The 22,905-nt window shown below is 34.0% G+C and overlaps 1 protein-coding gene across 1 annotated transcript in view; it reads right to left on the bottom strand.

Annotated features, from left to right (window-relative positions):
* LOC145673118 (2-amino-3-ketobutyrate coenzyme A ligase, mitochondrial-like) overlaps nucleotides 1–22,905 on the bottom strand; it is a 57,004-nt gene that overhangs the window by 18,564 nt on the left and 15,535 nt on the right. The window contains exons 2-5 of the mRNA XM_081742502.1: nucleotides 21,534–21,757; nucleotides 19,977–20,078; nucleotides 11,109–11,316; nucleotides 6,876–7,059 (exon numbers count right to left, since the gene is read on the bottom strand). Coding sequence (XP_081598628.1) covers nucleotides 6,876–7,059; nucleotides 11,109–11,316; nucleotides 19,977–20,078; nucleotides 21,534–21,757 — 718 coding nt within the window. The remainder of the gene's footprint in view (nucleotides 1–6,875; nucleotides 7,060–11,108; nucleotides 11,317–19,976; nucleotides 20,079–21,533; nucleotides 21,758–22,905) is intronic.

Consider the following 22,905-nt stretch of genomic DNA (forward strand, 5'->3'; position numbering starts at 1 on the left):
TGAATACTAAGCAAGTTTAACAAAACTTGCAAAAGGAACAGAAACTTGCGAAGGCAGCACTTACGGTTCACAAAACGAGATAAATTACTTTATTGTGAGAGCCCTTAAAATACACACAATGTTATCGGTTTTGGTAGAAGAAGAATTGGTATATTCGAACAGCACTGGAGTGTTTATCATGCATCATGTAGGTTTAAAAACTCTCTGATGTCACCCTCCTTTTTCTGACATGCTATGAATATCTTACAGAACATATTAGAATCGTTGTGTGCACTAGCGAATTTCATTTTATCTTTGCAGAGAACTTTCAACGAGGTAGGCTACAGTTGAAAAGTTGCAAATCAACTTTATCTATAATGCCATGGATGGATTGCTTGCATGTCGCTAGATAGTTATAGATGAAGCGTTCATACATCTTGGTTCGTATGGTGGCTGCGACACGGACAAACTGTCACTATTCTTCTTGCACTGTTCGTCTGATGAATCCAACTATGGATAGCTGCTCCTTTTCAAGGGATTACCACTATCACGGAATACATCAACTAGATCTTCACATGTGTTCTATACTTGCTCTGAAACCCCGATATGTGCAAATCAGCAGAATGATTGTCTTCAATTATTCAGCCAGTAAACGAGATATTTCGGGGGCAATGACTATTTTCTTCAAAAGAGTTAATTGGACATGAAAAGCTCTTCATAGAAAAACACTTTCTTTTAATAGTTCATTGTCCCATTCAAAAGCTGGTCGTCTGACATACGTGAAAAAGCCGATAAGATTCCCTGCTGGTGTAATGTCCCATACAGAATTCCTTAAATACATCACGATGATGAACTTGAAGTTGCTTCAGAATATGAAGAAAGATTGACAACTGTCGCCCGTAATGCACGTGATCTAAAGCTAAGTACCAAGGGACATGAAGTGATGTACGGCTACGTAAAGCGTGATATTTCACAAATAGTAACAACGGTGCTTCTAGCTCCATAACTATAACCCAGAATTGGAATTAAGCAGAGTGCTGCCTTTGCCGATATCCACATACTATATTACCAGTTTTCAAAGCTTCTTCTTGATGGAAAGACTCGTAGTTTTCGTACGATAGAGCGTGTAGTGTAGCAACTGTGACTTCATGGCATATCTGGTATGTTTCACATTAGAAGTTGTAAGGAGTGCATCGTCTCGACTTGGCGTTGTTATTCCAGTTTGAACAAGTATGCCAGTTCATCCGGTACCAGTTAACCACATACCTATAACAGACTCAAAGGACTTTTCCATGTGTAACGCACTTAGCATTAATATAATCTTATCCTCACCACACCACTCTGGATATTTCAATTGAATTTGATTAACAATGACGTACACAGGCTGCTCGGCAGTTTGGATTCTTCCCTCGAAGTGAGCGACAATATTATGCAACCGTACAGTACAAAAGGCATAATTATCGCTTTATACGTTTTAAGTTTCAAATTCTTCGACAGAATTCGCTAAGACAAAAGATTTTGGACTGAATAATAACACGAATTATCTGCTTTCATTCGACATTTAATCACCTCGTGGATATGTTTTTGGTCTATTAATGTTAATCCTAGATATTTGAAAGTATCCACTTTGTTGAAAGTATTATTTGATATTTTAAAGTGTCCAAAATTTGCAGTATTATCGGGTCACGGCGAACTTCTATGTATTTAAGTTTCTCTGAATTTACTTCTAAATCTCTGCAGGCGTTTAATAAAACCTCTGCATTTCTTTCTATTGTCCTCATATCATCCCCTATCACATTTGCATCATCAGCACAAGCCATATTGTGATTAGTGTTATTCAGCTCTAGACCATGGTTGCTATCTTTGATTTTCCTTAAAGCATATTCTAGAACAAAATTGAACGATAATGGAGAAAACGTGTCTCCTTGTTTCAGCCATCTTCGACATGAAAGCTGGCAGATAAGTTTTCCTACTTGGACTTTACTTTGGGATTCATTTAAACACATTGTAATTATAACGTTATGTCGTTACAGTATTATTATTTGTATTCCCTAAGGGAATGTTCTTATTTAATCTTATTGTTTTAATTTTGTTGTCTTAACATTACCATATTTATGTTCGACATGAATTATTGATTCAAGTTACCCCCATAATATTGATCTGTACGCAGGCTATTATATACGCGTTCAGAGAAGAATTCTGAAAGCAGATTTCTTCGTTATTATGAAAAAAAGAATATATATAAAAAGTTTGTACACAAAAGCTTTCCTGTTGTTAGAGAACAAACAGATTGTGACACATCTGCAATTACATAATATATTTACATATATGTAGTGGAAATTAGAAAATAACGTTGAAATTTCCCTAAGTAATGTTTTAAAATTATTTTATCTGTTATGGAAATAGGTAAGAAAATGCAGGAATAAGTAAGAGTCATCCTGCCTTCGATCCTCCGGATCAAAATTCCGTCAAAGTGAAATGCCTATCAATCTTGCTTGCATCTGTTACCTTAATGATATATGTATTAACCAGATAATTGTATATTTCAAACATGTCAATTAAGTTAATATATATACGTACCGCGGATCTCATGCTGTCAGATAGATTTATGTTGTACTAATATGAGGCATGCAAATTTGCTTACACTGTTTTGTGAATATGCTGACGAGGAACTGCCGCAAGAAAACATATATTAATTCTGATGCTGTGCTGGATTTTTCTAGGAAGACATGTTAAATTTTGTACTGGCTAAATAACATTACTAGGAAAATTTTATAAAGGGAAAATGACAATAAAACAGATGAAAATCAAGTGTATCATTTTATTTGTAGGCTGATAGGTCGCACTGCTGAACAGGAGTATCCTGAAGCAATTACCTTCCACGAGCTGGCAACCTTCGTTGAAGAATAATTATTTGATCCCTAAAATACCTATCCTGCGTGTGTCAAGAATGCAAGTTCAGGACAGAAGAATTTTCCATAGAAGTGGAGGGTAACATAATTAATCTAACTACCGTTGTCGGTATTCCAGATTCTGTAAGAATGTTGTACATACAATGTCTCTCTCGTAACAGAATCATAGGTCTTTCTAAAATCAATTCTAAACAATTTATGTACAAGTATTGTATTCCCATTTCTTTTCGAGTATTTGATGAATGATAAATATCTGGTCAATAGTTGATCGATTTCGCCTAAATCCGCACTGATAATCTCCAATAATTTCATCTTCAAATGGGATCAATCTTGCTAACAGAATGTTTGAGAGGATTTTAGAAGACGTTGACGAAAGAGAGAAATGCCTTCATAGTTATTACAATGTCTCCCTCCTAATAATAAGTTTTCTCGCCTTTCTTGTGAATTGGAATAGTGATTGATTCTTTCCATTCATGTGGCAATTTCCTCTTTGTTCCGGATGAGAAGAATGAGTTTCTGTACGTCGTTTCACAACTTCTCCCCTCCAGCTAAAATTAACTCAGCAGGAATTTCGTCTACACCGGAGAATTCTGTATCTTTGAGTTTTTAAGCAATTTCTATTTCTGTCCAGTTAGGTTCTGGGATATACTGTTCTGCTGTATACATTTCACTTTTTCTACATAATTATTTTTTGACAGTATGTTGACCAAATTGTCAAAGAGATTTTTCCATCTATTCAAAATACTATCTGTATCCATGAGAATTGTGCCATCCGCTTTCTTTAATATACGCGCGAGGTCGGTAGCCTTTTTAAAATTCGTTGATGTATTTATACATATCCTGAATATTTTTGTAACTAATAAAATTAATTAATTACAAAAGAACTGTAACAGAACAAAATTCGTTTAATGTTTCCTCTGTTTTGGTTGGAAACCTTACTATATCTTCATACCCACTAGCCATACACCAATGTAACTTAGCAAATATATAGCCTAAAACGTAATTTTTTTCGGGATGTCTTTTGTGCAGATATCTGACACTGGCACTCCAAAAGGAGTGCCTAAATTTAAGAAATCGGGAAAACTCCTGAATTTATGAGTCATATGTGTATGGTATCATTCAACAGCTTAATTCATTTTGAAGATAATGATATATAAACCTGAATCTAAGATAATTTTCCTAAGTGAAAATCCACAATTTACTTTATTGAACCCTTGTAATATCTTGATTTTAAAAGAGTTAAATGACAATTAGAAAAACTTTGATTACTTTGAATTGGGATTTTTACGCTGAATGAACTAATGGATTATTTAATGTGAAAATAAAACATGAATTATGAAAAAAACTTAAATTATATCAATTGAAATTATTATTGGGAAATATTATCTATTATTCAATAACTAGAATTTCTTTCGTTAATAGTTATTCATAATATTTTTGAATTTGAACACACGTGATATTCAATTAATTTTACTTTTAGGCATTTTAAGAAAGTTTATATTCTCTGATGGATTTGGAATTTTCTGATATGATTACCCAATTGTTGGAAAGATTACAAGAAGGAGTTATCGGGAAAGCTATTGTTCTTCTATAGATTGCATATGCTGCGTAGGAAATATGAAAAAAATGTACTTATTTATATATCACACAGTTGGAAAGCAAAATGTGTTACATCTTGCATCATAAATGTCTATGTGAAAACTATGTTAAATACATAAATTAAATTGATTGTAAATTAAATTGATTTTTGTTGCTTCAGCATTATATCCATTAAACATGAGAAAAAATATATGGAACATTAAGAAGTTTTAATTTATGTGGGAAATCATTCAGAAAGTGAGTAAATTATGTGTACTAAATTTTAAGGTAAAAAGTGTGCAAGTTAAGTTTTAAGATGAAAATAAACATCTCAGCTTCAGTGTTTCTATGCTAATAACAATTTCAAAATTTTGAAACTATTTGCTCCCTGGCGATCCTCTTATTATTATCATTTTCATTCTAGATTTAATTGTAATCTGGTTGCTATAAACACAATTCATAATAATTGGTTTTCAGAGCAGTATATATTATATATATATATTATGTATCTATTTTTCTAATAGTTCTATTATTGGATCTTGAAAAATTACGAAACATGTAAACCCAAAGTAGAAAACAAAATTTTAAACTGCTTTAAAAGAATCCGAAACTAAAGACAGAATCAGCAAAAATTTAGATAGATTATTTTTACTGTCCAATTGGACTTTAAAAATTCATAACAGATATTCGAGATGATGTAAGGTGTAATATTTGTCATTTTCTGTTCACAATTTTATTGTTATATTTTAATTCTTTACTAAAATCAAGTTATTGCTTTTGTGCTAAGAGCATTCTTAATATAAATGTTATATAATATAATTTAAATTAAATTATAATTTAAAATTAGATTGATTAGAATGGAGAGATTATAATTTAAAAATAGATTGACATTAACAATTACAACATTGTTTTGATGTAGAATTTACTGAATTTGAAAATGTTCCTGCTATCTGTAGAACTGCTTATGGGTGGTTATCATGCTTTTTATTTTGGTTCGTTATTTTATTATATATATTTAGAAGAGTCAATATGTTTCTATCATTTTGTACTGTTTGACGTGCTACATATACCGTATTCAAAAAAAAAAAAAAAAAAAAAACAGTTGAGAATGCTCCAAGAGCATTGCCAAAACAAACTTAAAAAAGAATTCATTCTTTTTATTAACTTCTACAGGTTTTATATCAATTGTTCTATGTATCTTATTATTATACTCATTAAACAATTCTTGTAATATATCTATCTATTTACAATTTCCTTGAGTACTAAATTTTTTCACATGTTTTGTTTAAGAGTTCTGTTAAAACGTTCTACGATATGTTGTTTTTCGAGGACAACAAATATTACAAATGGATTTAGCAGATATGCAAAATATTGCAAATTATAATAATAATTACAAATATATATTATGTTGTATTGATAATTTTTTCGCGATATGCATTTTGTGTTCCGTTAAAAACAAAGAAAGGTCCTGAAATTGTAAAAGCAATAACCAATATCTTTTTAAAAAATTAAGTTGCCCGTGTTTAACACACAAACAAATTTAGGTAGTGAATTTTACAATCAACATGTAAAACGGCTGTTTAGAGAATATGAAATTAATCATTATAGTGCTCAAAATGGAGGGCTCAGAATTGAAAAATTCGCAAAATATCATTTCTCTATGTCTTACGGTTCCCGAGATATGGCTCCTTAAATCTCCCGATATCCCAATTATTTTGACCAATATCTGGGGAACGGTAGCCAGTTGGCCAGTGGCCCCGGTTACTATTTGGTACCAAAATGTTCACCATCCTCTTAGGTATTGATCGACACCAATATGATCTCTCTATGACTTACAGTTCCCGAGATATGGCTCCTTAAGTCTCCCGAAATCGGAACTTTTTGGCCAATATCACGAGAACGGTAAGTGCCGCGAAAAATTTCATCACTTTCCCAGATAGTTTTTGATGCTCTATCGAGTGGAGGGCTAAAAATTGAAAAATTCGCAAATAACAGACAGATATACACACACAGACATAGAGAATTCAGTAACGAACTTTTTAAGTTCGTTGAATATTTATCTTTGCTTTCTTCCTTTAGTTATGCGTACACAAAGCATTTACCACATGATACCATTTACCAAAACAATGATGCAACTTCGATATAAATCAACTTTAAAATTATACAATCTTTTTATTAATTGTACCCCTAAGGTTGAAAGCAATATATTGTCGTTAAAAGTCAAGAATTAAAATTAAACAGATGGGGGGAAAAGTTAGATCTTGCATCATAAATGTCTATGTAAAAACTACGTTAAATACATAAATATAAATTAAACTTTTTTTTCACTTCGGCATTGTATCTATTAAGCAATGTGAAACAATATTTGAATAAATAATTTATAAATTAATGTAAGATCGGCAATACCTTCCTGTTTCTCCAATAATCCCTGTTGCTTCAGAATCGTCTACGAACATGATGGCCTTACATTTGTTGGCTATATCAATCAACTTTGGAAGTGGAGCTATTTCACCAGTCAAAGGGAAGACACCGTCTGTTGCAATAATCTTAATTCTGCATTTCGGACAACCGAAAAGTTGTTGTGCTAGATCTTATAATACAAAAATAAAATTATTTTCAACATTCCTGAACAATAAACAACATTTAACAGTTTCAATAATGTATACACAATGGAGGCACTTTATCTAGATCAAGTGGATGTAGAGATACACCAATCGTCAACGAAGGGGAGTCACTTCTCTTATTTTTCCAATGTGTTTTTAGGGAAGCAATAATTCCGTCAGATTCAAAGACAAGTTGAATCAACCAATAATGAGGAATAATCCGTGCACTTTTTTATATTTTCTTTTTTTATTATTATTAAGGAATTTAGAGTTATTGGAAACATATTACTGACATGTAAAATAAAGTGCTTTCAACAATCAATGAAACGAAACAATTGAAAAGTTCACAGATTATCTTCTCATTACTGATTCAATGTCTTTGAGTAAGATTTCACATCCTTCTCTTGAATTTGACGGAATTATTGGATGATTACTAGTTAAGTTTGTCGTTCCATAAAAATACACTGAAATAGGTGAAACTCATTGCCTTCTTTTGACATTCATTCAACTTAATCATGAGAGATAACAGTATGCGGTAGTGGAAGGTTTAAGAGATAGAGATTAAAACCTAAGGAGTTAACCGTAGCTCCCAAATTGCGCCTCCAGCTTTCCTCGCCGCAATCCAGTATGCTTGCAAGGTTTTCTGCTTACCACCTCAGACCTCTCTCCTTCTCTCTGTTACGGGATCGGTAGATGCACATTTTCATTATTGGTATGACGATAAAACTATTTTACTACATAACGGATATCAAAATCTGATTCAAATATACCGTATGTCAATAGTAAGCAACGTACTAATGAACGAAATGAATCGTTTTACTTCAACTATTAATAACAGATCAAAATCTGAGAAATAAAGGACAAAAACTCATATATCGGTGGAGAATCATGCTCCCTTAAGCATACTGAAATGATGCTCCTGTACTGAAGGCTTCACCTAACTGTATATAAAATTCTTTTTTGGTTAGTTGGTTGGATTGGAATATTACCAGAGACAGTTGCGAACAATCTTTAGATATTGTGCCTTTCAGCGTCGAGGTTATATGTCGGGCTAAATGGCCTTAGATACCGACAGCCCAGAAATCTAATTCCTAATCCTAATCCTAATGAGATGTGGACCTACAGCTTAATGTGGATCTAAACCACATGATCTTCCACCGGGAACCGAACCTGGGCTTCCTGCTCCGAAAGGACAAAGCTAACCACATAGCCACGAGGAAGCTGAAGATTAATTTTTCACTGAGCTACGTTTGCAATATATACCAAATAGCATAACAAGTGATTTGGTACATAGAGATTATATAAAATTGTGTAAATATAGATAAATCCAATCATGTACTGGTACATTTTATACACTATCCTTGAGATGAACTAGAGCATGAAATAGGGAAAATGAAGTTATGTGCAGTTTCTGTAAAGCGATAAAGAATGCATCTTCAGCGAAGCTAATTTATAATTGATTTTAGTAAAACATTAATAAATCATTTAAAAATGAGTGTCTTCTTTTATCTTATTGCATTAAATTCTATCATTACATTATCAGAACATGAAAGTGGAGAAAGCTGCCAAATAATAATAATAATGGCTTCCATGAGTCGTGTGAGAGGCAGTAAAATTTCCTAGGAATTACTAATTCCCATACACCACGATCATGTCAGATATATATGAAGGGTAAGGGGAGAAAACAAGAAATGTCCACGTGCATGCTTTATCGGGTTCTTTGTCCTATCTGTTGGTGACTCTTTGACTGTATATGCCATGCATGCGTAGATGTAAATCCATGTAAAAAGGGGCAAAAGATTTGACTAACTCTATTGTTTTTAAGCGGTTTTCAATATTAAACCACCGTTTTCTCAAAAATGCAGTTTTGTGACATTCCTTCCGTTTTCCCCTTATCCTTAATAAATGAAAAAAACAAATACAAATGGCACTAAAATAAGAAAGAAATTTAAAAAAAATAAATTTATTAAAGATAAAAGAAATATATGTAATGATTGTGGTCGTTACATGATTAAACAACTGAACTTTAGGCATTAAAATGTGAACACTGATAAAGAAAGGATGCTGACACCTTTAGAAAAGCTGTCTTGGTGTGAAGATAAGGCAAATGATTTTCATGTATATATATGAAGTACACATGAATACATAAATAAAAACTACTTCATTGGTGCTTGCGAATTATTACAAATTATTATCAACCTCATTCGTCCTTATCTTACCGTTATTTGACTCTAATTTCAGTCTCAAAAGAATCCTCGATACTTAATGACTTGCCCTTGTGTCATATGCGGGTTCTAAGTGCCCATATCTGTTAATAGTGATTACAGTAAGAAACTCTGGGGATAAATCCCAACAGTTTGAATGTTCCGAACATCCTATATATCTACAGGGTGGGTGAAAAATAACTAGGTATTATTAAAAACTTATAAATTCTGTAACATTGATTCTTATTTATTAGAACGCACGTGTCCTTCGTTAGGTAACAATACAAAAGAATATGTAAAAACTCAACATAGGCATAGATGCCCGCACAGTGGGTGCAGCTGTACTCATATTAACTCCGGTCTTCATTTGTCCTACAAAATTCATTAAGTTTTGAATACCTATTCTTTTTTGTGTGTGACTCATGTTGCTCCAACATCTTGTTTTCTGTTGGAAAGTGGATATCTATGAAGTGATATTATTAAAGAATTTAAACCAATGGTTCCATTCAAAAGATGAATGTTATTATAAAACCTCTTCTACTTGATGTACTTAAGTAGTTTACACTGTGAAATATTTACACTTACACACTTAAATTTTCTCAGATACTTTCTTGGATAAGTCCATAGTTTATAGATGCGTGTATCTATGTATGCAGTTTCTTTAAACATGTGCAAAAACGCACTTATTCTTACGTGTTAGTATTTTTGTTTTACTCTGCCTAATCTGTCTTCAATCTGCACCACATTATCAAACTTCTGAGTCCGTAACTTAGCATAGGTGCTTATGTTGTTAACAGTTCCTGAAACGGACAGGGATACAATTGATACTTTTCTACAGAAAGTAAATTGTGTTGTTTGCAACAAGCTCCCGATTCCGCGCCTCCAATTTCTCCAGTGTGTCAGGTTTGTACTTGTACACTTTCTTTTTAGTATAAACCCACAAAAAAAAAAAAAAAAAAAATCACACGGACGGAGATCTAGATTTCATGCTAGCCACTCGTGAGGTCTCGTCTCGCTCATAAACAGATAAGCGGTCTGCAATGTTTGTTTATATTTCGGTTGCTGCTTCCAACGGTGAACGTTTTAACCTACGTGAAGCAGATAATCTGAAATCTTAATAAATACTTTATATTGTAGCATTGTTTTCAGCACGAAATCAATAATAATATAGTATCTATTGAAGCTTTCCTGGCGACGTGTTGTGAATAGGTCTTCTCGGGCTAGCAGCCAGGTAAATACTGTTATATCTTGCGACGTTTCGAGGGCTGACATCGTCCTCATCTTCGGGCGAATATGATGGTGCAATGGAGTGTATGGAATATATATATATTCATGTATGTATGATTGGACTCTTCTGATTGGTGCTTGAAATGGCGGGATATGATTGGTGTCCATGTTTTACTCAGTTGGAATCCTGTGTCTCTGTTAATAATAATATAATTTTTATAGAGCATTACATATCTAGTTATTTTTCACACACTTGGTATATATACAGGTATGGGATATTTCTTATTAATCATTTCTATAGACCCACAGTTAGTACTTAGTGAGGTAGGAAAATAATTCCTTGACGTCTAAGTATACATTAACATTAGCATAGGTTCATAAGCCACTTGTGTGAATCTCAATTTCTAAAATTTTGTTTGTTCGTTTTATCAATTAGCATTTTAGTCATTTATTAGGTATCTTTAGAAGTTTGAGAATTTTTTCCCTATTTTCTTCGCTGTTGGTCTAAGTATCTTTGAGTATATGACATAATAATGCATAACAACTATGTTACAGCAAATATGCTTTCCTGCTATGATTGTTTTTGAAAATTTTATTATAATTACCTCCAGCATCTAAATGCTTGTAGGGAAATTTTTTTGCTTTGGACAGCAGAATTCCATTAACTATGGACACATGACACATTTCATCATAGAATACGCCATCATTTTCAGTTAGAAGAGCTTCAAAGAGTCCGCCATTGGCATCGAAAGAACTTTGATAAAGGATAGCAGCTTGGCGGCCGTGGAATCTTGCAACTTTTTGCTCAAGTTCCTGCAAGTCCATAAGTATCATTGTGATATAAAAATATACTAGTTTATAAATATTATTATCTTGTAAGCATATTGGATTTAAAAAGTGGTTAATCCTTTTCTGAGGACCACATTGTCTTTCTAATTAGTCCCTAAAACTTCGGAAAGATTGTGGAAGAAAAGATCTACTTTTATCATGAAACTAAACTATTTTTCATATATATATATATATATATATATATATATATATATATATATATATATATATATACATATATATATATATATATATATATGACAAGAAATGTTTCCTACAAAACGTTACAATAAAGATATAAGTATTCAATATGCCTTGAAGTACATTATCAGGTGACATAATATTAGTACGTAATGCACATTTTATTTACATTAAATTTTGTTAACTTTTTGAGTAAATTAAATTCTTATCACATTACTCTAACACGCTCAGAAATGTTAATAATAATGTCATTTATTTGTAATTCTGATTCCTGAAAATTCCTTGCACTTTCAAACTTTCGGTCTTTTCGTAGAGCCTTGTTCTGGGAGATAACAATAGCAGTAAAAGTAACAACAACATTACGAAAATACAAAGCAATGGACTCACGGGATAGAGCAGTTGCGTAAACATTTCGATTGCTGCCACTCACATGTCAAATTAGTAGTTATGAACTGCCAGGTTCAAATTGTGTATTCTGTGGTTCAGACAGAGAAGATTGGCAGTTCATGTTAATGATTTTATTGTTGCGCCAATCTTGGATGTACTTTTTATTTACTGTCTCATATTCCTTGGGTATTATTCCTATTGCGACTAAAATTACTAAAATTCTTATCGAATTTTAGTAAAATTTCTTGCATAATTAGAAGAAAACAATGTAAAATAATGGAATAATATGCCACCATGTCTAATGTAACATTTTGGGCAAAATATTTATTGTTTTATTGTTATAAATACAAGAAAAAAAGTTAGAAATTCATGTTAAAGTAGTATTTTTTTAATTCTTTCCACAGTACATCTGATTCCCAAAAGAAGTTACATTATGCTAGAAAGTGATTTATTCGTGTTGCGTGATAGTGTTTTTGGTGTTTTCACGGTAGTCTTTTTCTTTACCCTTTGCAAAATTCCTTCGTTTCCAACCCCCTTCGACCCAACCTAATTTTTCTCTCGTTTCATAATAAAATAGAATCACTTACAGAGAAAGAGGGGAAAACTTCCTAAGCCCTTCCGCTGAAGATTCATCTGAACTGATAGGAAATAAGGTGAAAGCTAAAGTAATAGATATTGTACAGACATAGTTCCGAATTACGTCGAAGAAAACAACATGTAGGTGTAGGGATCGCAAAACGGTGTTACTTAGGGATTCAATTGAGGTCAATATGCGTTTGTGTAATAGATTGTTTGCTCGGAAATAGAGAAGGAGTAATTTCTGCATAAAGAAGAATACAAATAAAATGGAATAGAACATAATAAATAAAATAAAAAGTAGAGCAAAAATTAAAAAGCAAAATTAATAATCATGACAATTACTTAAGGAAGTAGAATGCATATTAATAAAAAGAATGCATTTATTATTTTTTTAAAGAAAGAAATTATGATGTTTGTAGAACTATATATTTTTATCCGTATCCTCCAACTGTAAGGGAAGATTATTTCCCTTCTTACTATTTCTCAGGAAATATCAATAAATACTTACGTCGTATTACCACACTTGATAATACTGCTTCTTATTCTGCGTTATTTTTATATATTGCCTATAATACTGCGACTGAAATGAAGTATATCTCTACTCCAATCTTACTTTTCCGCTCCAATTAAAACAGTGATTTGCAAATTTGTAATTGCTAACTTTTCAGCTTGAGACGTCAGACCGCGGTTTTTCACATCTGGGTGTTCCAGTAAGTTTAATTTTTATTTTTATTATTAACTACAATATTTAAAAAATGAGAAAATTAATAATAAAGAAAACAATAAATAAAAATAATCACTGTAATACTCATAATAAACTTTAACAAACAAAGAATAAAGAATAATTAAAATATAGCGAAAAAATATAATATTGATATTTAAAAATGGTGTGATAGGAAAGAAATGGAAATCTTGAGACCAGAAAACTTTGGAAACATTGTCTCATGACCCTGATACCAAAATTGCGCTAGTTCTGATGTGAGTCAAAAACTCCTTATGCCACCACTATTTCTTTCGATACTTCTTCCTCAAGTCTTAAAGGAGCAGTTCGACTTAGAAATGCATTTTTTACAATTTATTTCCATTTGTAGAGTTGAAAATTCTAAAAGGAATGGTGTTTGTTTGATCGCGATACGTTCAGTCGTTAGCGAGTAACAGAGGAAGAAAGATTTTGTGATGACGTCATAGGTGGGCAAGAAGCGAGAGCAGGCTTACATACTTCACAGTGCCAAGCATTTCGTTTGTGAGAGGTGCGGTGGCACGTCCTAAGTGCGGTTTCCTTTTTCAGAACTGATTGCAAAGACTTACAAATATCATCTGCATGTAGAAAATGATATCTGATGGTGGGCTGTACAAACTTTTTTTATAATATTATAAAACGTAACCTATAAAGCATGAGTTCAGCGTTTCAAAAAAAAAAAAAAATCGAAACCAATATGTAAATAGATGGCGGACGAGATTGCTTCAACACCTAAGTACCTTTTCTTTAATCATTCTTCTGATTCTCAAACGTAAGTATGTTCATTTTCACGTTTTGTTGCAATTTTTAACGCTGACCATATAATTTTGTGATTCAAGGTATGTTCAGGAGTGTAACATATGAGGCAAAAATGAAATATTAATAGCATCTGTAAAGTTTGCCAGAATACGAAAAACACTTCACCGGTTAAATTTCTTTTATTCTCATAGCTGTCCGCGAAACAACTCTTATCACCCGTTTCATCATCATTGTCACATGATACAGAGGAATTTAACGATGGTTTAATGTCTTGAGGAACAGTCATCGTCACTGATTCCTTCTACAAGCCGGTATATTTCACTCCCTAATTCACGTTGTATAGCTTATTTCTAAAGCAGTATCTTTAGAATCATAAGTGACATCGTCTCTATTACCCTCTAAGGCCTCGTCTTGACTACAACCATCAATTGCGTCTTGTACGATATTTGTACGTTGGTAACTGGACATAGATCGGTGCTTGTTCAATGGCTCGGATTTTAAACCTTTCAATAATATATTTGAAACAGCATTCTTTCTCAGTTTGCGTGTAAATAATTCTTCTGGCATTAGCCAGAAGTGCATCTAGACGCTAAAAACTCGGGGGGGGGGGGGTCAGAACCCAGACTATGATATGTATATCATGTTTACTAAAAACTTTCAAAAATATCTAAATAATAGCTTAAATCAATTTTGTCACTCAAAAACTGGGGTGCCTAGGCCCCCGGCCCCAGCCTAGATCCGCCACTGGCATTAACTTTTCTTTCAGTAAACTTGACTTCTCGAAGGCCGGCTCTTCAAGATGTTTGGAACACGGGTGATTTTATTTGGTACATTTTTTTTCCCATTGATTTTCTTGGGCCATAATTTATATCGATCTGATGATTTCTCACGACTTAGAAACTTAAGAAAAGATACTTTACGTCCTCAGCTTCAATTGCACAAGAATTACAACCGAAAACACAGCAGGTGTTAGGCATTTCTACTTCATTACACAGACACAGCACGCGCTGTACTAACACGTGTTTTCTACTTCACACTAGTGTTTCTTTCAGAAAAAAAATCCGGGGGGGGGAATGGACACTTAGTATTCGGAGAGGCACATTATTTTTACACAGTATTATTATATTTATTACATTATAGACGTATTATTTTGGTCTCCTCCGGGGGAATCTCTCAGAGCTCCGGGAGACAGTGCCACCCTAAAAACATGTCTGGAAGAAACATTGTTTCGCACAACAAACGTAATTACTGCTCTCTACTCTTTTTTTTTATACTAATGCTATAGGAAAAACAACTAACAGACTTCCCTCAAGAATTCAACACAGCAAGACTGCTAACAAATCCAAAACACAATCTATTAAATCCAATGCACTATTAAAGGTTTATCAGCTGCGTACAAGGGAGTGGTTGCTGACTCACATTGAGTTTCTCACGTATCCCACCAATGACGTCACGATTTACGATTCATCAAAAACAAATGCCTGTAGAAGCTGAACGAGACGGCCTATCAAGATATAAAAAAATACGGGTCTCTTATTTTTTGTTTCTCTTTCTATTGCACCAAACTTGTTTTTAAGTCGAACTGCTCCTTTAAAGATTTTAAAATAGTTTAAACTTTTTAAATATTGTTCCATCCACCTGTAACATAAAATTTATTCAAATTGCGTTTGCTCCTTAGAAATCATGTTTAAATTTCATTGTTGTTATTGTTATAAAATATTAATATAGATACTTGGTATTTGGTATTTGGATGATGGAACTAGCTGATGAACCGGAAGTAGTTCTTTCAACTCTAGCACAAATAAATGAGAAGGCATCTGCACTTGGCCTATATTTGAATTTTTCAAAGTGTGAAGTTGGTTTTCTTGGGTCAGACGAAGCCAAGTTCGACCTATTATTTAAAAAAAATGACGAAACTGCCCCAGGAATACGTCTCCTAACTAACCAGGATGCTTGTCTTCTAGGCGCCGCTCTCACAAAGGAAGCTTTTACCAATGTCCTGTTAAGCAAAATATCGAAGTTAGAATATTTTTTGTCTCGACTCGCCTCGATTTCTGTATATGCAGCTTTCTTTCTTCTACGTGCCTCTTTGTCGATCCCTCGTTTAAACTACTTCTTACGATGCTTTCCATCTTGGAATGAGACTCCACTACTGAAGAAATATGATCATATCCTTAAAATGGGTCTGGAGTCAATTTTAAACTGCTCCTTAAGCGACGAATCTTGGATTCAAGCATCCTTGCCTGTGAGATTAGGGGGTCTTGGTATTCGGCGATCCGTGGATATGGCGATTCCTTCCTTTTTAGCGTCCTACCACGGATCTCTTCGTTTAGTCGAGGCTCTTCTTCCGCAAGGTTACCACCTAGACCCAGATGGCACAGTTCAAGAAGGCTCTACCAAATGGAAAAATTTAACAGATACAGATCTTCCAGAAATTAACAAAAGAGGTTCTCAGGCATCTTGGTACAGGCAATTGCAGCGCATTTTCATGAACTTCTCTTACAGTCAGTTATTGCTCCAGAGGATAAAGCCAGGATTCGTGCTGCCTCATCCCTACATGCTGGGGCATTGTTGAATGCAATATCCTCCCCACCATTAGGTCTTCATATGACTAATGAGGCATTTCGCGTCTCTGTCGCCTTAAGATTAGGTGCAGATATTTGTGAGCCACATCGCTGTCCAGCTTGCGGGGATCAAGTTAACCAACGTGGCCTGCACGGCCTTTCATGCATGAAGAGCATGGATAGAGACTCTTCTGTGAATGATATCATTTTACGAGCCCTTACCACAGCTGGAATTCCTTCCATACGTGAACCTTGAGGATATTGTCGTTCAGATGGTAAACGACCTGATGGCATGACATTAGTTCCTTGGTTGAAAGGCAAAGCACTAGTATGGGATTTTACGTGTTCAGATACATTTGCCCATTCAAGTCTCCCTTTAGCTGTTATGAATGCTGGAGCTGTTGCTAGTCGTAGAGAAGTTGAAAAGCAAAGGAAATATAACAACCTCCTTGATCAATTTATTTTTGCTCCAATTGCCATCGAGACTAGTGGTGCTTGGGGATCTGCAAGCCTTGATTTTATTAGAGAAGTAGGCAGACGCATTTATATCGTTACTGGAGATATTCGTTCAACACCTTTCCTAATTCAACGCATATCTATTGCTATCCAACGTGGCAACGTGTCGTCGGTTCTTGGCACCTTACCACATGGAAAAGAACTAGATGAGGTGTTTCTTCTCTAACACAAAGGACAACAATGACCATTTATACAACTGGAAGACATACTATACAAATAAGGTGTAATATCATTGGATGGCGTAGAAAAGCAGACAGTAACACTAGATATGATGCCGTTGATAGGTGGTTTTCTACCCCTTCCTTTGGTTCGACTATCGAAATATATTTCCTGTTGACTTAATTATTTTTTCGCAATTATTTCATAAATTTATTTAATGCAATTGTTACAATTTTATTCAAATTATTATATTTTTCTGTTATTCTGTTAGCAATTATTGTTCCATTCCTCATTTATGCCTGTTGTTATTTTATTTGAAGGTCGAATAATTTTGAATTGTAATAAAAATATATAAAATACACTTACTTTTTCAGAAAATATATATTTTCATGTGAAATAAAATTGAAAAAATTAATATAAAAAATTGTAACAATTTTGTACTTAATCAATGAATACAGAAATAAATATGTACGAAACAATATTATATAATTTGAAAAATTCAATTAACCACGGAGGTCTCGGCATTCGTCGCGCCATGGATCTGGCTATTTCATCCTTTCTGTCTTCATTCTATGGCGCTAAGCCATTGATCGAGACCACTCTCCAACAAGATCTTAGCCTAGTATCGGATTCGGATGTCAACGATAGCATTGCTAAGTGGTCATCTATAGTGGGATCAGATCCCCCTGACCTTGATAAGAGAGGACTACAATCCTCTTGGGACGATCCTCTTATAAATCATCACTTTTCAGCTCTACTTCAGTCATCCGATAACCCAGAAGATAAGGCCAGACTTCTAGCTACATCATCTCCAGAAGCAGGCGCTTGGCTCCATGCTATCCCGTCACCTTCTTTAGGATTACATCTTCCCAATGACAGTTTTCGAATTGTCAGTGCACTGCGTTTGGGAGCAACACAGATGTCCTGCCTGTAAAAGTGTCGTAGACAAGAAGGGCCTTCATGGACTCTCCTGTGCCAATAGTGCAGGCAGACATTCACGCCACTCCAGCGTCAACGACATTATCATGAGGGCACTAATTTCAGCAGGCGTTCCTTCTATATGTGAACCGTTGGGATGCAGTTGTGCAGACGGCAAGAGGCCAGATGGTATGACCCTGATACCGTGGAAGAAAGGAAAAGCACTTCTATGGGATTTTACTTGTTCCGATACCTTCGCCCCTTCAAATCTTCATTCTTCCTCAGCACAAGCTGGCAACGTGGCTGCTCGCCGGGAAACAGAAAAGCGCAGGAAGTATAGCAATTTACTCGACAAATATCATTTTGTCGCTATAGCTATCGAATCGGGTGGTTCATGGGGTCTCGAAGGCCTTAACTTTATAAAAGAAGTTGGTCACCGCGTTTATTTATCGTCAGGAGACGCTAGAGCAACCTCTTTTCTACTGCAACGCATCAGTATGGCAGTACAAAGAGGGAACGTTGCATCAGTTTTGGGAATGCTACCCTCTGGTAAGGAACTGGAGGAGATCTTTTGTCTGTAATCTCGGCGAAGGTTTGAGGATGCTGTTGCGAGGCTTATCATAATAACGTGTATCAGTGAATAATTATAATTTGATATTCTGTAAAATGTAAATTGTGCACTGTTCAAGGAATGTAATATTTTGTAGTTTTGCCAGCGGACTTAATGCAAAGTGAGTTCTGTGTGTAAAATTGTTCGTGTCCAAAAAAAAAAAAAAAAAGCCATATCATTGGCATTTATAAAGTTCAAACCATATCCAATCATCTTTTTGTAAGAGATGTCTAAGAAAATTGTTATGTTTAAAATTATGGGAAAATGTGAAAGAAATGTGAGAATGTGAAAGAAATGTGAGAATGTGAAAGAAATGTGAGAATGTGAAAGAAATGTGAGAACTCCGAAAAAAAAGATAAATTTGAAAAATATAGATACTTAAATATAACAATGAAATTTAATCATTGAAAATATTAAACGGAAGGAATAATTTACTTTCTGAAAACTATTTTGTATTTTGTATTTTAAATACATTTTGTGATCAATAAAATAAGTTTATTTAATCTATTTTTGCGTAATAATCTTTTTAACTATTTTCTAATAAATTACTTGCTTTCCTTTTGTTCGTTCAGAGCTGTACTATCTTTTCCCAAATTATTGATACGATAAGTTGTATTAAATTGAAAACGCTTCGCTTATGAGCTGCATATTTTAGTCTAAACGGCATAAACGTGGGACGTTAAACTAAATATTTCATTTAAAAAAAATTCAAGCAATATCATATACAATTAAGGCTGCCAACTCTGAAAAATAAAATTACTGGCACCCGTTCACAATTCTCAAATCAGATTTAATAATAGTTGTATTTTAAATCTTAATATATTGTTAAATCTGATAAAAACATCGGTCAGACGATAAAATACTGGTCAGTTGGCAATCCTAAACACAATAAACTGTGAAAGTGATGCTAAATATACACACATTTTCATAAAGCGATTGTCATTTAATATGCAGAAGAATCACTAAAATCAGAAAATTAAAATCTTTATTCTTTGCAGAAAGAAAGAGAAAAAATGAAATTTCTCGTATAAATTAAAAGGCAAAAGGAAAGAAAGGTTTTGGTATTCAATAACTTTCAGATACATTCGGAACAAAATATATGACCGTGAATGACTTGTTGAAGAATACCATAGATTTAACAGAAGCAAATAAAGATCGTTAAGAATTCAATTTGCTGTAGAATTGAATCATCAAAATATTAACTAAGGCTCACCTCATATATATTCTGTGCACCAGAAATATAACGCAGAGAAATTGGAGCTGAACCATATACATCAAGAGCTCTTTTTCCGGCTGCAATAACTTCAGGGTGATTCTGCATAAATGGTAATAATAAAAATTAATTATATTTCAACATGCTAACTTAGAAAAACATTACTTGTAAGAATGTGTATATTGTACAAAATCACATTGATAATTACACAAATAATCACTTTTAACGAACCTTCAGTTACTTTTGTTATTTCGCCGTGAATAGTTTCTAATTTCACAGCTCGTAACAAGGATTCTTCAAGACCAGCGTAACTTACTTCAACTGAAATTGAAGAACTATTTGCGGCGCATTGATAAAGCGTATGGACATTTCAGAAAGCAACCAGCAGTTCTCAGAATTTTTCACGGATACAGCTAGTGAATTCAGATATTTAAAATGTAGCAGTACAATTAAGTACCGCGTGAGGTAATAATGGCCGGCTAGCTACCAAGCATTTTATTGGCTACATCGCTCCGTAGTTATAAAACTAAGCAAAACTAGTTCAAAAACAATAAATGAACGTGCTTCGACAAATGAAGCAATTAAACGAAAGTTGTGATGTCAGTAGTACAATATCCAAAATGTGAAATAAAATACACTTCAAAAGTAATACAAAATAAACGAATGAAGTGACCGATATGTAAATTTCTAAATTAACAATTAGGTTAAGATTTTTCTTAATTAAAGAAATGAGTATCAAATATTAAAAGTATCAGATAGCCTCTAAGGTACTGTAGGCGTGGGCAACGGAGAGAAGCAGCCGATAAAATATTAGTAGTCAATTACGATTACCACTGCACGCTGAACTTAATTGCCCTAGCGCATTCATTTCAAGTCTCAGAATTCACACCAAATCCAGAACAATCTTTCATGTCATTTACCACAAAACAAGAAGACGTTTAATTGCAGATTTATTCTGCTTATGAAACACGGCGACTCCCAATTGAAGAAACGCAAGTTTAACTAGTTTCCACTGAATACAGGTCATCTAATATGAATCGAATAGTAGAATCCAAATCTGCAATTAAAAATAGTTCCCATTTATGGGGGCTAATTTTATCACAGGTGAATTTCTCCCTCCAAATTACTATTTTTTTATTTCAAACATTGTTTCTCGGCTGATGATTATTGCTCCAGGTACTTTGCAGTCTCAAGTAAAAAAAAAAAAAAAGAAAAAGAAAGAAAAAGAAAAAGAAAAAACTCACCCTAACAAGCTACCCCAAGTAGAAGTATGTCCTCATCAGGGGTAAGGAGGAACGCAGGAGAACGCCATTACCTCACTTCCAAAAAAATCTATGGCGTCCCTCCACTTCCTAAAAAAAATTACAATGGGCAACGATAGGCACGCGTGACGTCATCCGTCCCACTACCTTTTCAAATCCACTTTTACCCCTGATCCTTATTGACATTTTAGAATATGGTAACTCTAAAAACACTATAATTTAAGAACTATGCTATTATTGATAGTAGTGTAATCCATAACAGGAAATAGAGGTACCCTATATAGAGAAAACTTACATAATAACCAAGATAATTGTTGCTACCGAAATTCAAGAGACTCTTCTGATTCTCTGGATACTGTGCTCCTATTCCGCGATACGGAGTGATAATATCCTCCTCTTTCCACACCTTAGGAGCAGGAACTTTGGACAGCTCTCCTCGTAGAATATCTCTAAAATATGGCTGACTGTGCGTAGTACGTTTTGAAGAAGGTGATAGCCATTTTATACATCTAAATGTCACTGTGAAAATAAAGAAATATCAATATAATCATAACTTCCGGTATTAATATAAAATGTGTTCATACCGCTCCTTATCTTTACTCTAGTTTTATTGTATTGAGAGGTCGATATCACTGTGATAAATGAATAAATCGGCAGGATGTAGCATGTTATTTCATATAATCGTTCGATTCTCTTTGGGAAATCATTGAAATTGATCGCTTATGTGATCGATCATGAGAAATGCGCTGTCAGGTAATTCAGTAGAATTCCATGATATTGCTTAATTCTTTCAGTTTGTAAAATAATGTCCCTACAGCAAGTAGGGCACTACTCTTAATAACTTTGCATCCTGATAAGGAAGACAATCAAGGATTAATCCTGCAAGCTTTTCTACAGATGTATCACCACAGAGACTGGTTACACTGTACTATATACTACGCAACGACGATATCATACTTCATCATCTAAAGTTGACGCTTCTGAGCGCATTCCAGCCTTGCTGAAAAATACTGTAGACGAAACTACTGAAAGAAATTGTAAAATAAATGGAACGAGTAATAAATACTCTTAAACCAACTAGCTTCACCACCAGTGAGACACTTCCACCGACATACAACATATCCCGATCGCTCAAATTTAAAAAGTTTCAAATTTTGGATAAAATTGTTAAGAAAGACACAGGTAAGCTCTTGCGTAGATTGGTGGTTGTGACGTAAGAAATCATGGCCGTGATATACAGTATTAAGACGGCTTGAGAGAGTTGTTCAGCAGCGTTACTATTACCAAGTATGTTTTAACTATATGGATAGTCAGTTTATCAAGAACAATAGCGCTACTTCAGATTTACCGGAAGTAGAAGCACATTTCCTATAATGGTCGACATCCACAATAAAGATTGACTGAGGAGTAATAAGACTACCTGTGCTAATTGGAAAGCTGAATAGGGAATTATATACGTGTGTGTTATCACATAGGGAACCACTCGCTCCAGAACTCGGCATTGGATTCACCAGATTTCTATATTGAGAAGTATATGTTTTAATATTACAAAGAAATGGTACTAACACTGGTTATGACCACACATGGAATGGAAGTGGTCACTGCAATTATACTCATTCCTTCAGTGTCCGGCTCGTCATTATTGCTGCTAAAAACGTTTTAAAGTA

This window comes from Thermobia domestica, chromosome 16 (assembly GCF_964235325.1).
Source record: "Thermobia domestica chromosome 16, izTheDome1.hap1.1, whole genome shotgun sequence".
In the NCBI taxonomy this organism is placed as follows: domain Eukaryota; kingdom Metazoa; phylum Arthropoda; class Insecta; order Zygentoma; family Lepismatidae; genus Thermobia; species Thermobia domestica.